Source organism: Sus scrofa, chromosome 8, assembly GCF_054392235.1.
Source record: "Sus scrofa isolate SSC_HxYL_T2T_F1_AM1 chromosome 8, Sscrofa_HxYL_maternal_Yorkshire_Landrace_v2.0, whole genome shotgun sequence".
Classification (NCBI taxonomy): domain Eukaryota; kingdom Metazoa; phylum Chordata; class Mammalia; order Artiodactyla; family Suidae; genus Sus; species Sus scrofa.
The window spans coordinates 116,972,878-116,985,917 of record NC_139390.1 but is presented as its reverse complement, the minus strand read 5'-3'; the positions used below and the strand labels follow the sequence as shown (position 1 = coordinate 116,985,917).

The window sequence follows — 13,040 nt, the reverse complement described above, 5'->3', positions numbered from 1 at the left end:
ACTTGATAGAAGTTGGGAATTTTCCAAATATACTTTAATAGGAAACTAAGCAGAGCAGGAGGCTTCAAACAGAAAAACAGAGCAGAGCAAAGGAGTGAGTTTTACAGGGTAAGGACTTTCAACCCAAACCTAATCAAAATTTGGATATAACAAAATCAGGTCAAACACTGATTATGTAACTGCTGCATAACTACACTTCGTAAAGCCACAAATGATAATAGTGGCTCTTCCTTCTGGAAACGTATATTCCAATTGGAGAGAGGAACACATAGACAAAGGAGTTACTATAATGTGGTAAATGCTAGGATAGACATATACAAATATTACTGATTTACTAACAGAATATTTTATTTCAATCTACTAATTTTTGACAGAATATTTTGACAGAATATTTTATTTCAATCTACTAATTTTTGACAGATATTTTATTTCAATCTACTAATTTTTCTCTCTCCCCAGTCTTAACGGTATTTACTAGCCAGGTGTCAAGTTCCTTCCCTACTCCTGAAATTAGCCTTCTGTGTCTTTTAGACCTAGATCACAGAGGCAAACACATGGCACTTGTGCCATCACTCATATCTTCCATGCCACGCAGTCAGTCATTCTTTCCCAAAAAGCTCTCACAAGCTATCATATTCAGTGTACCAGGTGGCCACAACGAGTAACTGGCACATGAGATGGAACCCATCTGCTTTCCTTAACTAGCTTTACTTCCACTAGTACTGTATTGGCAGATGCTGTTTGAAATTTTCAGCATGGGGTCTAATTTCTTGCCCATCCAAAAACACATATTCTTAATGTCTGTTTCAGCTTTTTGCATTCCCTTTTGGGCCGACCACAGATTTATTTCCCATGTGAGGCAACTCAAGGTCCAACTTCATTTGCAGAGCACAGATAACTAGGGTTTCCCACATACAATGAAAAATCATGCACAGTGCATGGGAGCCCTATTCACATAATAACACTAATTAAGATGTTCTGAGTATGAACTTAGGTACCAATAATCCCCATATTTTGCAAATATGAAAACTGAGGATTAGAGAGAGAGCCAGGATTGAAATTCAGGCAAAGTTAAGACTCAGAATTGTTAACCCCTACCCTGTACCACCTCCTCTTCCCCAGACCCTTCTAAATGTTCCCAGGTAAAGGTAGCACTCCATTTAGAAATCCTTAGTTTTATTAATATATGCTATTTTAAACACACATTAAGAGGAATGCATTTATTCAGGAAAACACACAGGAAAGCAAATACAGAAAAATACCCACAAGAAGCCAATCTAGATGAAAGCTCTGCAGGTATGCATTGTAATATTCTTGCAATTTTTCTGAAGTTTTGAAATTTTTCAAAATAAAAAGTTTGGAGACAAAAGAACAATAGATTTACTTTTCACTGAGCAAAGGGAATTATTTCATGACAAAGTCTTAAAATTATAGATGCCTTAGAATCATATTAGGACAATTTATGTGTTAGTTAAAACATTTTAAAAGATTAGGGGGTAAGGAAAATAACCTTAAGTAATTTAAATATGATTGATATAGACGTGGCATAGAAACTTCCTTCTATCCTTTTGCTTTTGAGAATTAACCTTTCCAATAAGAACAACCTGACCAACTGGAATAAAGGCAAAGGACAAGCAGCCAAGACACCCAGGTTAGATCTGGCGGCAGAGTCATACAGAAATCATCACATTTTAAAGCAGGAAGAGGTTTTTCAAATTGTCTAGTTAAACTTGCTCATTTTACTGATGATGAAATTCAGTACCAGAGACTTTAAATGAGCTGCCCACATTTCTGCAGTCTGACAGTAGTAGAACTACTCATTTCTTCTGTATCCTAGATTAGAGCTTATTCATCTAACTTCTTTAATAAGTAATGAAAAGCCAACCCAAGATGGTATATGAGGGGGAAAAAAGGAGGGAGAGCAGCATTACGGTGATACATTCATTGGCTAACATAGTTGGAAAAGGCATACAGGGGTAGCTTAACTTTTGGAGTAGTTAAGAGCTGCCTTTAAAAAGCTCATCTCTCAGGCATGCATTCTGCTGGACAGACTTCATTCTTAGGTCCTATAAGGTGGTTCGGCTATAGTTCCAAGCTCATATCATTATACACCAATTCTGCAGACAAGACTTTGCTTTTCCTACAATACAAACCAAAAAATCCCAGAATTGCATTTCATTGGCCCCAATTGACCTGATTTGGGTCATGTGCCCATCCTTAAACTAGTCACTGTGGCCATGAAAGGTAGGAAGTGTGAACTGCGTTTGATTTACTTAGTAAAGTTTATATTCTCTACTCCTGGGTCCATCATCTTCACTGAAATCACAGATTGAGAGTGGGAGAGAGTTGGATCAATTAAAAAAAAAAAAGCTGGGGTACTGTTAATATAAGAAGTAGGTACAGATAACAAATGGCAAAACCTACAAATTTTACGTCTGTCCATAAACAACAGTTGAAAGAATAAAGGCTAAGAAAAGATAAAAACTGCTTCTAAAAAACATCCAAAAGACTGTTTTATAAAGGAAAAAAATTAATCAGTTCTCTTGTACTTCAGGAAAGAATTAGAACCAATAGGCAGAGGAAATAAGGATACAGATTTAATTCAGTAGATATAAAGAACTTTCTAACAACTAGACATCTCCAATAATTGAACAGGTGGCATCATGAAGTCATGAGTCTCCCATAGTTGGAAGCCTTCAAACAGAAGGACGGTGACCATCTGTTGGCAATGTTATGGGAGGGATCCCTGCACTGGGTGGGATGTTGTTCTAAACTGCCTCTTAGAGTCTTTCCAACTCTAAGATTCTAAATTATTGAGACTAGCATGAATAAAAGATCCAAACCCATTCAAGAACTAAATTATTCAACGAAGGTAATAGAACTTTCAGCTATGAAGTTGAATCAACCATTCTCTGCATGCCAGCCATCCAATTTTACAAAGAAAACAGAAACAGATCTTTTAAAATGATTTTTTAAAGTTACAACATTAAAATTAATTTCACAGTGAAACACACAACCCAAACATTTCAAAAATTTCTCTTCCGAATTTGATCTACATGTTCACATAATTTCACTTCTGTCAGGTTTATTCCTTAAACTGAACAAGGTTAAGTTCCCTATTACTCTTTTTACCTTCCCAGATCCTGAGTTACAGGATAACTAAGTGGGTTGGCTACTCTCAGGCTGTACTTTTTCACTTATTGTTAAACGTTTATCACACGGATATAAAATCTTCATCATTACTGTTTTAAGGCTGTATACATTTAATTGTGTTGGCATATCATACTTCACTCAGCCATGTCCCTAGGGAAGGGCATTTAGGTGTCTTTCAACATTTCACTACAGTTCTGCCTTAAACATCAAACAGTTTTTTTACTTCTTCTGAACTTTTTCCTAAGTCTGTAGTTAGTGGGCCAAAGGGTATGGATATTTTTATACTTCTGAACATGTACTGCCAAAAGAATGCCAGCAGTGCTACTAGTAGTAATTGATTTTAACCATTTCCCTTAAGGCATTAGACTTAAGCAGTCACGTTAGGTTTTATTCAACATTCTAAAAATTGCTAACATGTATTAAGTGGTACTTTATAAATGTTTACATTTCCTTTTTTTCTCTACTAGTAAGTTTGAATGGACTTCTGAACTCTTTTTTTTTTTTTTTAAATAAAAACACAACTCTTAATTCTACTGTAAGGAGAAAACTCAGCAATATGTGAGGATGCAAAGAAGTCACACCAGAGAAAGGGAATAAAACAGTTGAGGTAACCAGATTAAGCCTAAGACGGAGTCACTCACACTAAACTCCACATCAGCAAACCAAAATTTAGAACTAAGTTTCAATGCTCAGAAAAGGCAGACCTAGGTCACCTGATCAGCGATTGCCCACCCAGCACAAGTCACTTCATGAGGCCTCAAGACTTCCCTTTGCACCATATAAGGGAATAATCCTGCATTAACTAATCAGCAAATGCCCAACTTTCTTGTTTCTGCTCACTTTGGTCTACAAAACCCTCTTGAATTGTATAATTCTTTGGAGATCCTTTCTATCTGCTGGGTTGGATGCTGCCTGATTCATAAATGGCTTAATAAAGCCAATAAGATCTTTACAGTTTACTCAGTCAAATTTTGTTTTTAACAGATAGAGTATAGAAATTAATTCCAAAGAGAAGGGCAAATTTTTCCTTCTCCCAATCAGAACTGACTTTCTGAGAAGGCTACAGAACATTAAGAAAGCACTGGTTCAGCATGTTTCCGACATAGCTTCCTTTTTAATAAAGGAAATGAGTATTCTCCAATAAGCTTCTTTTCCTTTAAATTCATGTTGTCCAGAAACCATAGTTTTTCCTGGGACTTTTGGTTAAGATTCCAAATAGCTCAAAAATTATTTGCCATACCAAAGGCTTTACTAAACAGGAAAGAAGAAGTTAAAAAATAACATAAAGGGCAAAAATTTAAGCATAGGAAGCATATAATAACATCACAGCATGTCAAAAACTAAACTGAAAAATGAAGCTTGGCGTAGTTTCTACAAATAACTGCATTTGTTCCTAATATATTACTAAATGAGTACAGGTCACTCTGATATGTTTGTTTTTCTCTCCAGGAAAGATGTACACATAAGAGTGGAAGAACATTCAAAATAAGATATTAAAGATGAGAGTGAGAGATTCAAAGTCCTTGTTCCTACAGCAACTGCGCAAGACACATTTGCACTACACAGGACACTCCTTAGAGATGAATCTGCTTTTGCCACTTATTAATTCCTGGGAAAACATAAGGTAAATACACTAACAAAATCATCACTAAACTACATACAATTTGAGACCAACATGTTATGGTTGCCTAGGTAATAATAATCTTATATTTCCCATGGGAAACTGGCAGTAATAGCTTTATGTAGATATTATTCATATTATGCAACAGAGTGAAAAAACCCTCCCCTTCCATACAAATGGCTTGAAAGTATGTTATCTGTGATGTTATCTGAATAACCTCTTTTTTTAAAAAAAGAGGTGATTCTTAGGAGTTTGCTGGTGGCCTAGCCGGTTAAGGATCCAGTGTTGTCACTGCTATGGCATGGGTTTGGTCCCTGGCCCAGGAACTTACGCATGCCATGAGCATGGCCAAAAAATGAATTAAAATAAAATAAAAGAGATGATTCTCTAAATCTTTAGGAAAGACTAAAGTCTCTATGAACAAATGAATAACAGTTCAAAGAGAAACTCATGCACTAAATAAAAGACAACAATAAGAAAAAGAAAAGATTCTGACATCTATCCCAGGCAGGAATCAGAGGATTCCGGCCACCTTTTGGTTAAAGGTCCTGGCTTTTGCCAGGAAAAGCAGAATAGAATTCAAAAAAATAAAATGGAAGCTTCATAAGAGTAAAGACCTAGACTTGGGCCTAATGCCTAGAGGTATTCAATAAATATCTACTAAGTGACTGAATGAATATACTTGCCAAAGAATCAAAGGAGAAGCCTGAATCTCCACAAGGACAGACAAGCATAGTCTAAGGACATCAGTAAGACTTGTTTCCTAAGTTGAACAAAGCTAAACAGTATTATTCTTTATGTTCCCTAGCCAGATGTATATATTATATACCTTCTGAGTCCTCACATGTGCAAGGAATATTCTGTTCACTCTTTAGCCTGACTGAAGAGTGCCTATCTGCTCGACTTACCAAATTAAGATACGAAAGCCAAAAGAGGGTAAATGTGCCTTTAGCTCCACAGGGTTGGCAATAAAAAGTTGATCTTCTCTGTGCTACTATATATAATCCTAAAGTTTTATCTTAAAAATATATAAGGTTGCTTTTTATTAAAAACACTACTAAGAGCCAAAGAAAATCTTCAAGAATGAAAATGTCATTAGAGGAAAGCAATGAGGCCCATCAGGGAATGCATTTGTGTTCCCATGGTGACATTTGTTTCTGATTTTATATAAAATATTAAATACTTTCCTCTGGAGTTTTAAAGGCTTTTTAAAAAGGAAATAAACCAGATTCATTTTCTTCCTAATTTGTGATATCCAAAGGCATATTTTCTAGTTTCTACAGTCCTAACTACCAAAAACAGGAAAAAGGTCTTTAAAACAAGCCTTTAGATTCCTGACTATTTTAATTCCCTCTCTGGGCTTAAAGACATATTAATAGAAGATCTCACACAACTCATTCTTCTCCATACCTAGGAATATTTACTTTCCACTGAAAGATAGCCTGATATTTTATCTATACAATTGTCTATCATTTTCTCACAGTACAGATAAGAGATATACAAAATTTGATATTTACGTGCCTTCAACTTCCCTTTAACAAAATGGGTAGGCTAGTCTGATGTGTCTCTCCCAGCACCACTAAGTAATTAACTGAGTTCTGACACTACCTACCTGGAGATAAGATCAGAGATCTCATAGGCTAAGGACTCAGTTCCACAAGACTGAATCCCTGCCACCTCGCTCCAACTTCACCTCACCACACACACTTCAGATGCCAATCGTGAATCCAAGTTGTTACCTGTGCTTCTACCAAGCAGCTCTATATTGAAGGTTCCCACCATCCCCTCTTTGGGTTCTATCAACTTGCTAGAGCTGCTCACTGAACTCATAGAAACATTTGCTTACTTTTACCAGCTTATCATAAAGGATATTACAAAGGATATAGGTGAACAGCCAGATGAAGAGGTACATAGGGCAAGGTATGTGGGAAGGGGTGCAGAGCCTCCATGCCCTCGCTAAGCTGCCACTCCCCCTCCCCCATCTCCATGTGTTCACCAACCTGGGAGCTCTCTAAATCCCTGTCCTTTGGGTTTCTATGGAGGCTTCATTACACAGGCATGATTGACTAAACTGTTGACCGCTGGTGATGGATTCAACCTTCAGCCCCACTCCCCTCCCTGGAGATCAGGGTGTGAGACTGAAGTTCCAATCCTCTAATCACAAGGCTGGTCTTCTGGCAACCAGACCCCATCTTTGTTACCTAGAGGTTATCCAAAAGTCACTTCATTAAGATAAAAAAAAAGATATCTTTATCCCTCTCACCAAACTCCAAGGTTTTAGGAGCTCTGTGCCAGGAATGGAGACAAAGGCAAAATATATATTTCATATGATAAATCACAATAGTAAGAAAATAATTACTAATTAGATGTGTCTTCCTTACCACACACTGAGAGTGACATATTCTTACCCATTTAAAGAAATACACACAAATGCAGATACACCACCAAATGCTCCCAAGGCTCCAACAGCCAACACACAGCAGGGAGGCACTCAACAGAGAGAGACCTTCAGAGAGACACAGGAGGTAAAGGGAACAAAACAGAGAATGTGGATTACTTGCAAAGGATGGACAGCACTCGGGACAGGCAGCCAGCAGCACAGCCGGGCACACCGCCTGCGCCAGGCAAGCACAGAGGGCCCCGCTGAAGTGTGGAACTCTGTGTCTGTGTGTGTTCCCCTCTCTCACACCTACACACGCTCTCCTCCCTCCCTCACAAACACACTCTCTTACATATACCAGGTCTTTCTTCCAGTTTTTATCACTGTCTTACACACACAGTCTCTCCTATGCACCTACAATATCTTATACACAATCTCTCACAGTCGTACAGAGTCATACACAACCTCCCTCGCATAGTTTCTCTCAGTCTCTCTCACAAACGTGCGCGCGAAAATACACATTCCCTGTGCTAAAGCTCTCACACACACACACACAATCTCTCTCTCTCTCTCTCTCTCTCTCTCTCTCTCTCTCGTTGGCCCCGCCCCGCCCCGCCCCGGCCCCTCCCCCGCGTGGGCTCCGCCCCAGCAGCCGAGGGCGGGGCCAGCCGGTGACAGGAGGGGCCGGGCCGGGGCCGGGCTGGTACTTCTGGCGACCTGGCCAGCCGAGCGCGCTCTGGAGACGCCTGACAGCGGCGAGTGCGGCCGGTCCAGGGCGGCCCACGGGCGGCGGTCGCTGCCTCCCGCTTCGCGGCTTGGCCCCTCGGGCAGCCGTCCCGGGCAGCGGGAGTTAGCTGCGGGATGTGCTCGGCCGGAGAGCTGCGTGGTGGTGGTGGCGGCGGCGGCGGCGGCGGCGGCGGGGAGCATGACGAGAACGGGGACGCGCTGGCTGAGCGGGCGGCGGCGGGGACGGAGTCGGAGCCGGAGCCCGGGGCGACCCCGCGGCGGCGCGGGCGGCGGCCAAAGGAGGAGCTGGAGCAGGTGAGCGAGGAGGGAAGGCGCGGTACGGCCGGTTTCCCGAGCCCCACCCGGCGGCGGAGGGAAGTGACCCGGCGGGTTGGCGGCGCCAAGCTCTGTTCCGCGTGGGGCGCTGCTCGCCGCGGCGTTCGGGGAAGCCGCCGCGAGGAGCGGTTGGACGGCGCGCTGCGCTCGGGGCCGAGCCGCGGGGTCGCGCCTGTGCGCTGAGAAGTGCGGGCCCGGAGTCGCGTGCGCCGGGGGATCAGCGCCACCCTTACCCACCCAAGGGGAAGAGGGTTCTCAAGCCGGCGCTCAGAGCTCTGTGGACGGCCCTTCTTAATCGTCATTTACCTAAAAGCCTTCCTTGTAAACACTCCAAGTCCGCACCCCTAGGAGTGTTTCAGGGGACAGCTGCTCCCCCCACCCTCCATCTTGGGTTTCTGAACCCACATCCAGCACCTCTGAAAGGTGTGGGTGTATTTCTCCAGACACGCTATCAGTATCTGAAGGCATGTGTGGGAGCCAGTATTACAATAGATGTCTTGACAGGGACTCTCCGATAGCAGGCTTTTCACATGAACACAGATGAGATCTAGACTTCATTTTAAAACTGAAAAAGCAAGAAAATTGCTTTCAGTTGGTACCAAAGGGGGAAAAAAGTATGAGGCTAGCCATAATAAGGGAAAAGAGAAGTTAGGTAATTTTTGAAACTCTCTGAATTTGCTTTCACTTAAGTACAGCGCTTATAACACATCATTTACCTTCAAGATTAGGCAAGAAGTTTGAGAGAGATTGAACTGTGTGTGGGATGAATTTTCACCAGCAAATATTATAGTAATTAGACCTTCAAAAATACCCGAGATAAGCTAACCTTCAGAATCACATTAAGGAGCAGGAATTCTAATGATTGCCTTTATTACTGCCTTTATTACAGCCTATACTGTTGAGCTCAGTTGAGGTCTCTTGTTATCCTTCTCCATCCCTTTCGGTCACGTTTCTCAAACTTCAATATCATCACTAAATGTACTAATAGATAAAGTATAACTTCTAGTATCTCAGCCTTATATTTAGGAAAGAAATAACTGTGTGGCACACACAAAATATGCCTTAATTTGGCTTGCTTACCATGTGGAAGTGTAGTTTTTCATTCTTTTGACAATATAAGAGATGGTGACTGAAGCAAATAATTGGTAGCTAGGAGATCTTCCTGATTACTTTCCTGGTGGTTTTCCCCCCATTAGCTGTACCATGACTCAGTAGCTAAAGAGCTCTTTCCTCTTACTTTAGTTTGTTCAACTGGAAAAGTGAAGAAAACAGCAACAGGAACTTCGGGGGAGAGGGGGTGGCGTATACATTTGAGCTGAAAGTCCCAAAGTACATTTTGAAGTGGTTGTAAGGAAGCATGTAAAATACTTTATTTAAGCTCCTGTGGATTTTTCATCATTCGTAGCTCTGGTCTTAACAAAATTGCTTATGGAACAAAGAAAAGGGATGAAATAAAACAAGAATGACACGTATGTTCTAGAAAACAGGTACACTTTGTATACCTGATTTTTTAACTGCATATCATGAAATTTATTTTCCTGGACTCCTTTGAAAATGTTATTTTTCCCACGATTTATTTCTGTACTCTAAGTCTACATACATAGTACTTGAAAATTACACCTCAGATACGCATTTCCTCCTGTATCAGCAACCAAAGAAGAACTTCTTATCAAGAAGTCAAAAATAAAAAACTGTTACAACCCAATCCATTGGTGTTAGTAAACTTTTGTGATAAATCATTTCTTGGTAATGAATGTAGTTTTTTCAAGTCCTGAAAATGAAATTTAAAATTTGCATGCATTGCCTTGCAGTGATGATAGAGATATAAAAATATTCGGAGAGGTAAATGAAATTTAATAACTCTAAAAGATAAGAAATTTTTTGTTTGTTTAGGCAGATGGTGTTTTTTTTTTTTTTTTTTTTTTTTCTTTTTGCCATTTCTTGGGCCGCTCCTGCGGCATATGGAGGTTCCCAAGCTAGGGGTCTAATCGGAGCTGTAGCTGCCAGCCTACACCAGAGCCACAGCAACACGGGATCCGAGCTGCATCTGCGACCTACACCACAGCTCACGGCAACGCCGCATCGTTAGCCCACTGAGCAAGGGCAGGGATCGAACCCACAACCTCATGGTTCCTAGTCGGATTCGTTACCCACTGGGCCACGACGGGAACTCCCTGTTTTGTTGTTTTAAGGAGACATGGACTCCAAATTATGGATGGAATATTTTCAAGAACTTGGTTTGTAAACTTGTTATTTAGAACTTAAAGCGAATTTTTCTATAGAAACAATGATATAAACAGAAGCAAAACTAATTAGCTGTAAATGAGACAGAGGCCATCTCCCTGCTGTCCTTTCTGCTTAGCACTCAGTGTTCCAGAATCTGAGTAGCCTCGTGAATGTTAAGAGAGAATTGGTAGCAGTGGCAGTGGTGACAGTAATAGCAGAGGCTCCCTTATATCTGGATCAGGGCTCTGGGTGGTGTGCTCTTGAACCCCATAGGTCCAGAAGGCTCCTCACTCTTGCTCCTCCAGCTCTTTCAGTGATTTGTGTCAGCCTCCAATTTTCTGTATTAAATCCCTGTCTATTTCTGGGTTCCTTCCAGTTTGCCCTTAGCTGATAATTTGATGAAGCAGGTTTCTTCCTTAGGCCATTCCTCAGGCTCAAGTCTCCTCTACATGCATCTTTCCCTTCACTGACTTTTCTTTCCACTCCTGTCTGAAAAGCTCGTGCTCTTCCCTCAACTTGGAGGGCTCTTGCATCAGATTTGACTATACAGAAGGTATCTTTGGCTCATTGTTGTTATGATACATCAAAATGTATCTGGATTTTAGGATTTATTTCATGTAGTACCAAAATACATGGTATTTATGTAGGTGTTTTCTTAATAACGAAGAGACTGTCAGCATCACTTTTTATAATTGATCCTTAAACACTACTCCATCACTTTGCATTCCTGCTTTTTTCATTGCTTATCAGAGAGAAAACTAAGATTCCTCTGTCCTTTTGGCCTAAATCTTTCCAGGTAGGATGATTGACAAGGCAGCCTGTATCCCAGGGGAGGAGGACTTCAAAGACTGGACCGGGTCCCCTAGATGAAGGAACTGTGTCAAGTTTGAAGTAGGAGTTTGGCCTCTGAGAGAGATAAGCAAGGGTGAGAGGTAAAATACCCAGGAAACCTGAGGGACAAGGCACAGCTATCCTACCTGTGTGTTGGTAGTTGTGTGCATAAAAGATGATCCAAGTATGTTCATGACTGAATGCCAGGTCCCTCTATGTAAGAGTCTCTACCCTGCTGCATATCTGGAAGGTTAAATATCTCCAGTCCTTTTGTTGCGTTTCTGTGTGTAACGTGAATGGATACGCCTCAGTGTAGCACTTTACAACCTGAATAACGTAAAATGGCCCTGCCATCTCAGAGCATAAAAAGGCCCCACTTATCCTTGGATGGGCTTTTAGAATCATTATTTTTAGTTTTTAGCTCTTTCTTCACACTTATAAAAGTATGTGTACTTCAGAAAATGTAGAAATTTAGAACAATCTAAAGAAAAAAATGTTTGTATGCTCCTAGTGATACTGTGCTATAAAATATGAAACATTACATTCATATACCTCTGTGTGTATGTGCATATATAACACACATTTTCAACATGTTTTAGTGTAATACTTACATTTGGTATCTTGTTTTAACTACTTAGCATGTTGTGTCATTTTTCTCATGTTATCAAAAATTCTTCGTAAAAATTATTTTTACGGCTGCCTAATTAATAGTCATTCTCTTAATGCTGCATATTTAAGTTGCTTCAGACTTTTTTTTATAAATAATGCTGTAATGAAAATCTTTGCTTATAAAGTCCTTCCTTGTTCTCACAGCTCTCACAGTTCTACCTTGGAATAAATTCCTAGAAGTGGAAAAATTAGGTCAATAAGTCAAATTCTTTGAAGCCTCTTCAAACATCTTAAATGCATTTGGGAAAGTTGCACAATGTGTACTTTTGGCATTAGGATGTAACAATGCCGATTGGAAACCATCCCTGCCAGCAATGAATAGTATAATTTATAGATTAACCTTTTCTAATTTAGTAGGTACAAATTATCTTGTTGTAAGATATTGCTGGAGAGGTTTACTAAACCATTCATGTATATATTGAGTATTTGCATTTCTTTTTAATCATGTTCTTTGACCATTTTTTTCTTTTGGCATCATGATATTAAACCCACATTGTCCATAGATTATAATTATTTTCTCTGCTTGCTGTTTACCTTATGATTTTGTGATTTTTTGATTTAGAAATGCTTTTTAGCCAAAGGAATTTTTTGATAATTTCATACGTACATCTCACACACACATGCACACACACCTGACACACACAATACATATATCTATATCTGAATGTATCTGTTTAGAACATTCTAATCCTACAATCAGTTAAAATATCCACCAATATTTTCTTGTGTGTGTTTATAGTTTTATTTTTACTCTATATATTTAATCTCTATAGAGTGATTTATGTTTTTTTCCTAATCACTGAATAATCTGTTTTCTACCTGGCTTTACAAACTTTTATGATAGTTATAAATACTGAATTCTAGGCGTTCCCATCATGACACAGCAGAAACAAATCCAACTAGGAACCATGAGCTTGCGGGTTCAATCCCTGGCCTCACTCAATGGGTTAAGGATCCGGCATTGCTGTGAGCTGTGGTGTAGGTTGCAGATGCAGCTCAGATCCTGTGTTGCTTTGCCTGTGGCTGGCAGCTGTAGCTCTAATTCGACCCCTAGCCTGGGAACCTCTGTATGCTGTGGGTGTGGCCCTAAAAAAGCAA

General features: G+C 40.2%; 1 protein-coding gene and 1 long non-coding RNA gene across 17 annotated transcripts in view; one reads left to right on the top strand and one right to left on the bottom strand.

The window, feature by feature from the left end:
• Positions 1 to 7,717, bottom strand: part of LOC102158976 (uncharacterized) — a 928,007-nt gene extending 920,290 nt beyond the window's left edge. For 15 of the 16 annotated variants that reach the window (XR_014813165.1, XR_002346438.2, XR_014813169.1 and 12 more), the window contains exon 1: positions 7,332 to 7,717. This is a non-coding gene — a long non-coding RNA (uncharacterized LOC102158976). The remainder of the gene's footprint in view (positions 1 to 7,331) is intronic. The other variant, XR_014813175.1, reaches the window with a different exon arrangement.
• An 87-nt stretch (positions 7,718 to 7,804) lies between these two features.
• Positions 7,805 to 13,040, top strand: part of FAM241A (family with sequence similarity 241 member A) — a 39,291-nt gene continuing 34,055 nt past the window's right edge. Inside the window, exon 1 of the mRNA XM_013978951.3 lies at positions 7,805 to 8,195. Within this exon, the coding sequence (XP_013834405.2) occupies positions 8,016 to 8,195 (180 nt within the window). The 5' untranslated portion in view covers positions 7,805 to 8,015. The remainder of the gene's footprint in view (positions 8,196 to 13,040) is intronic.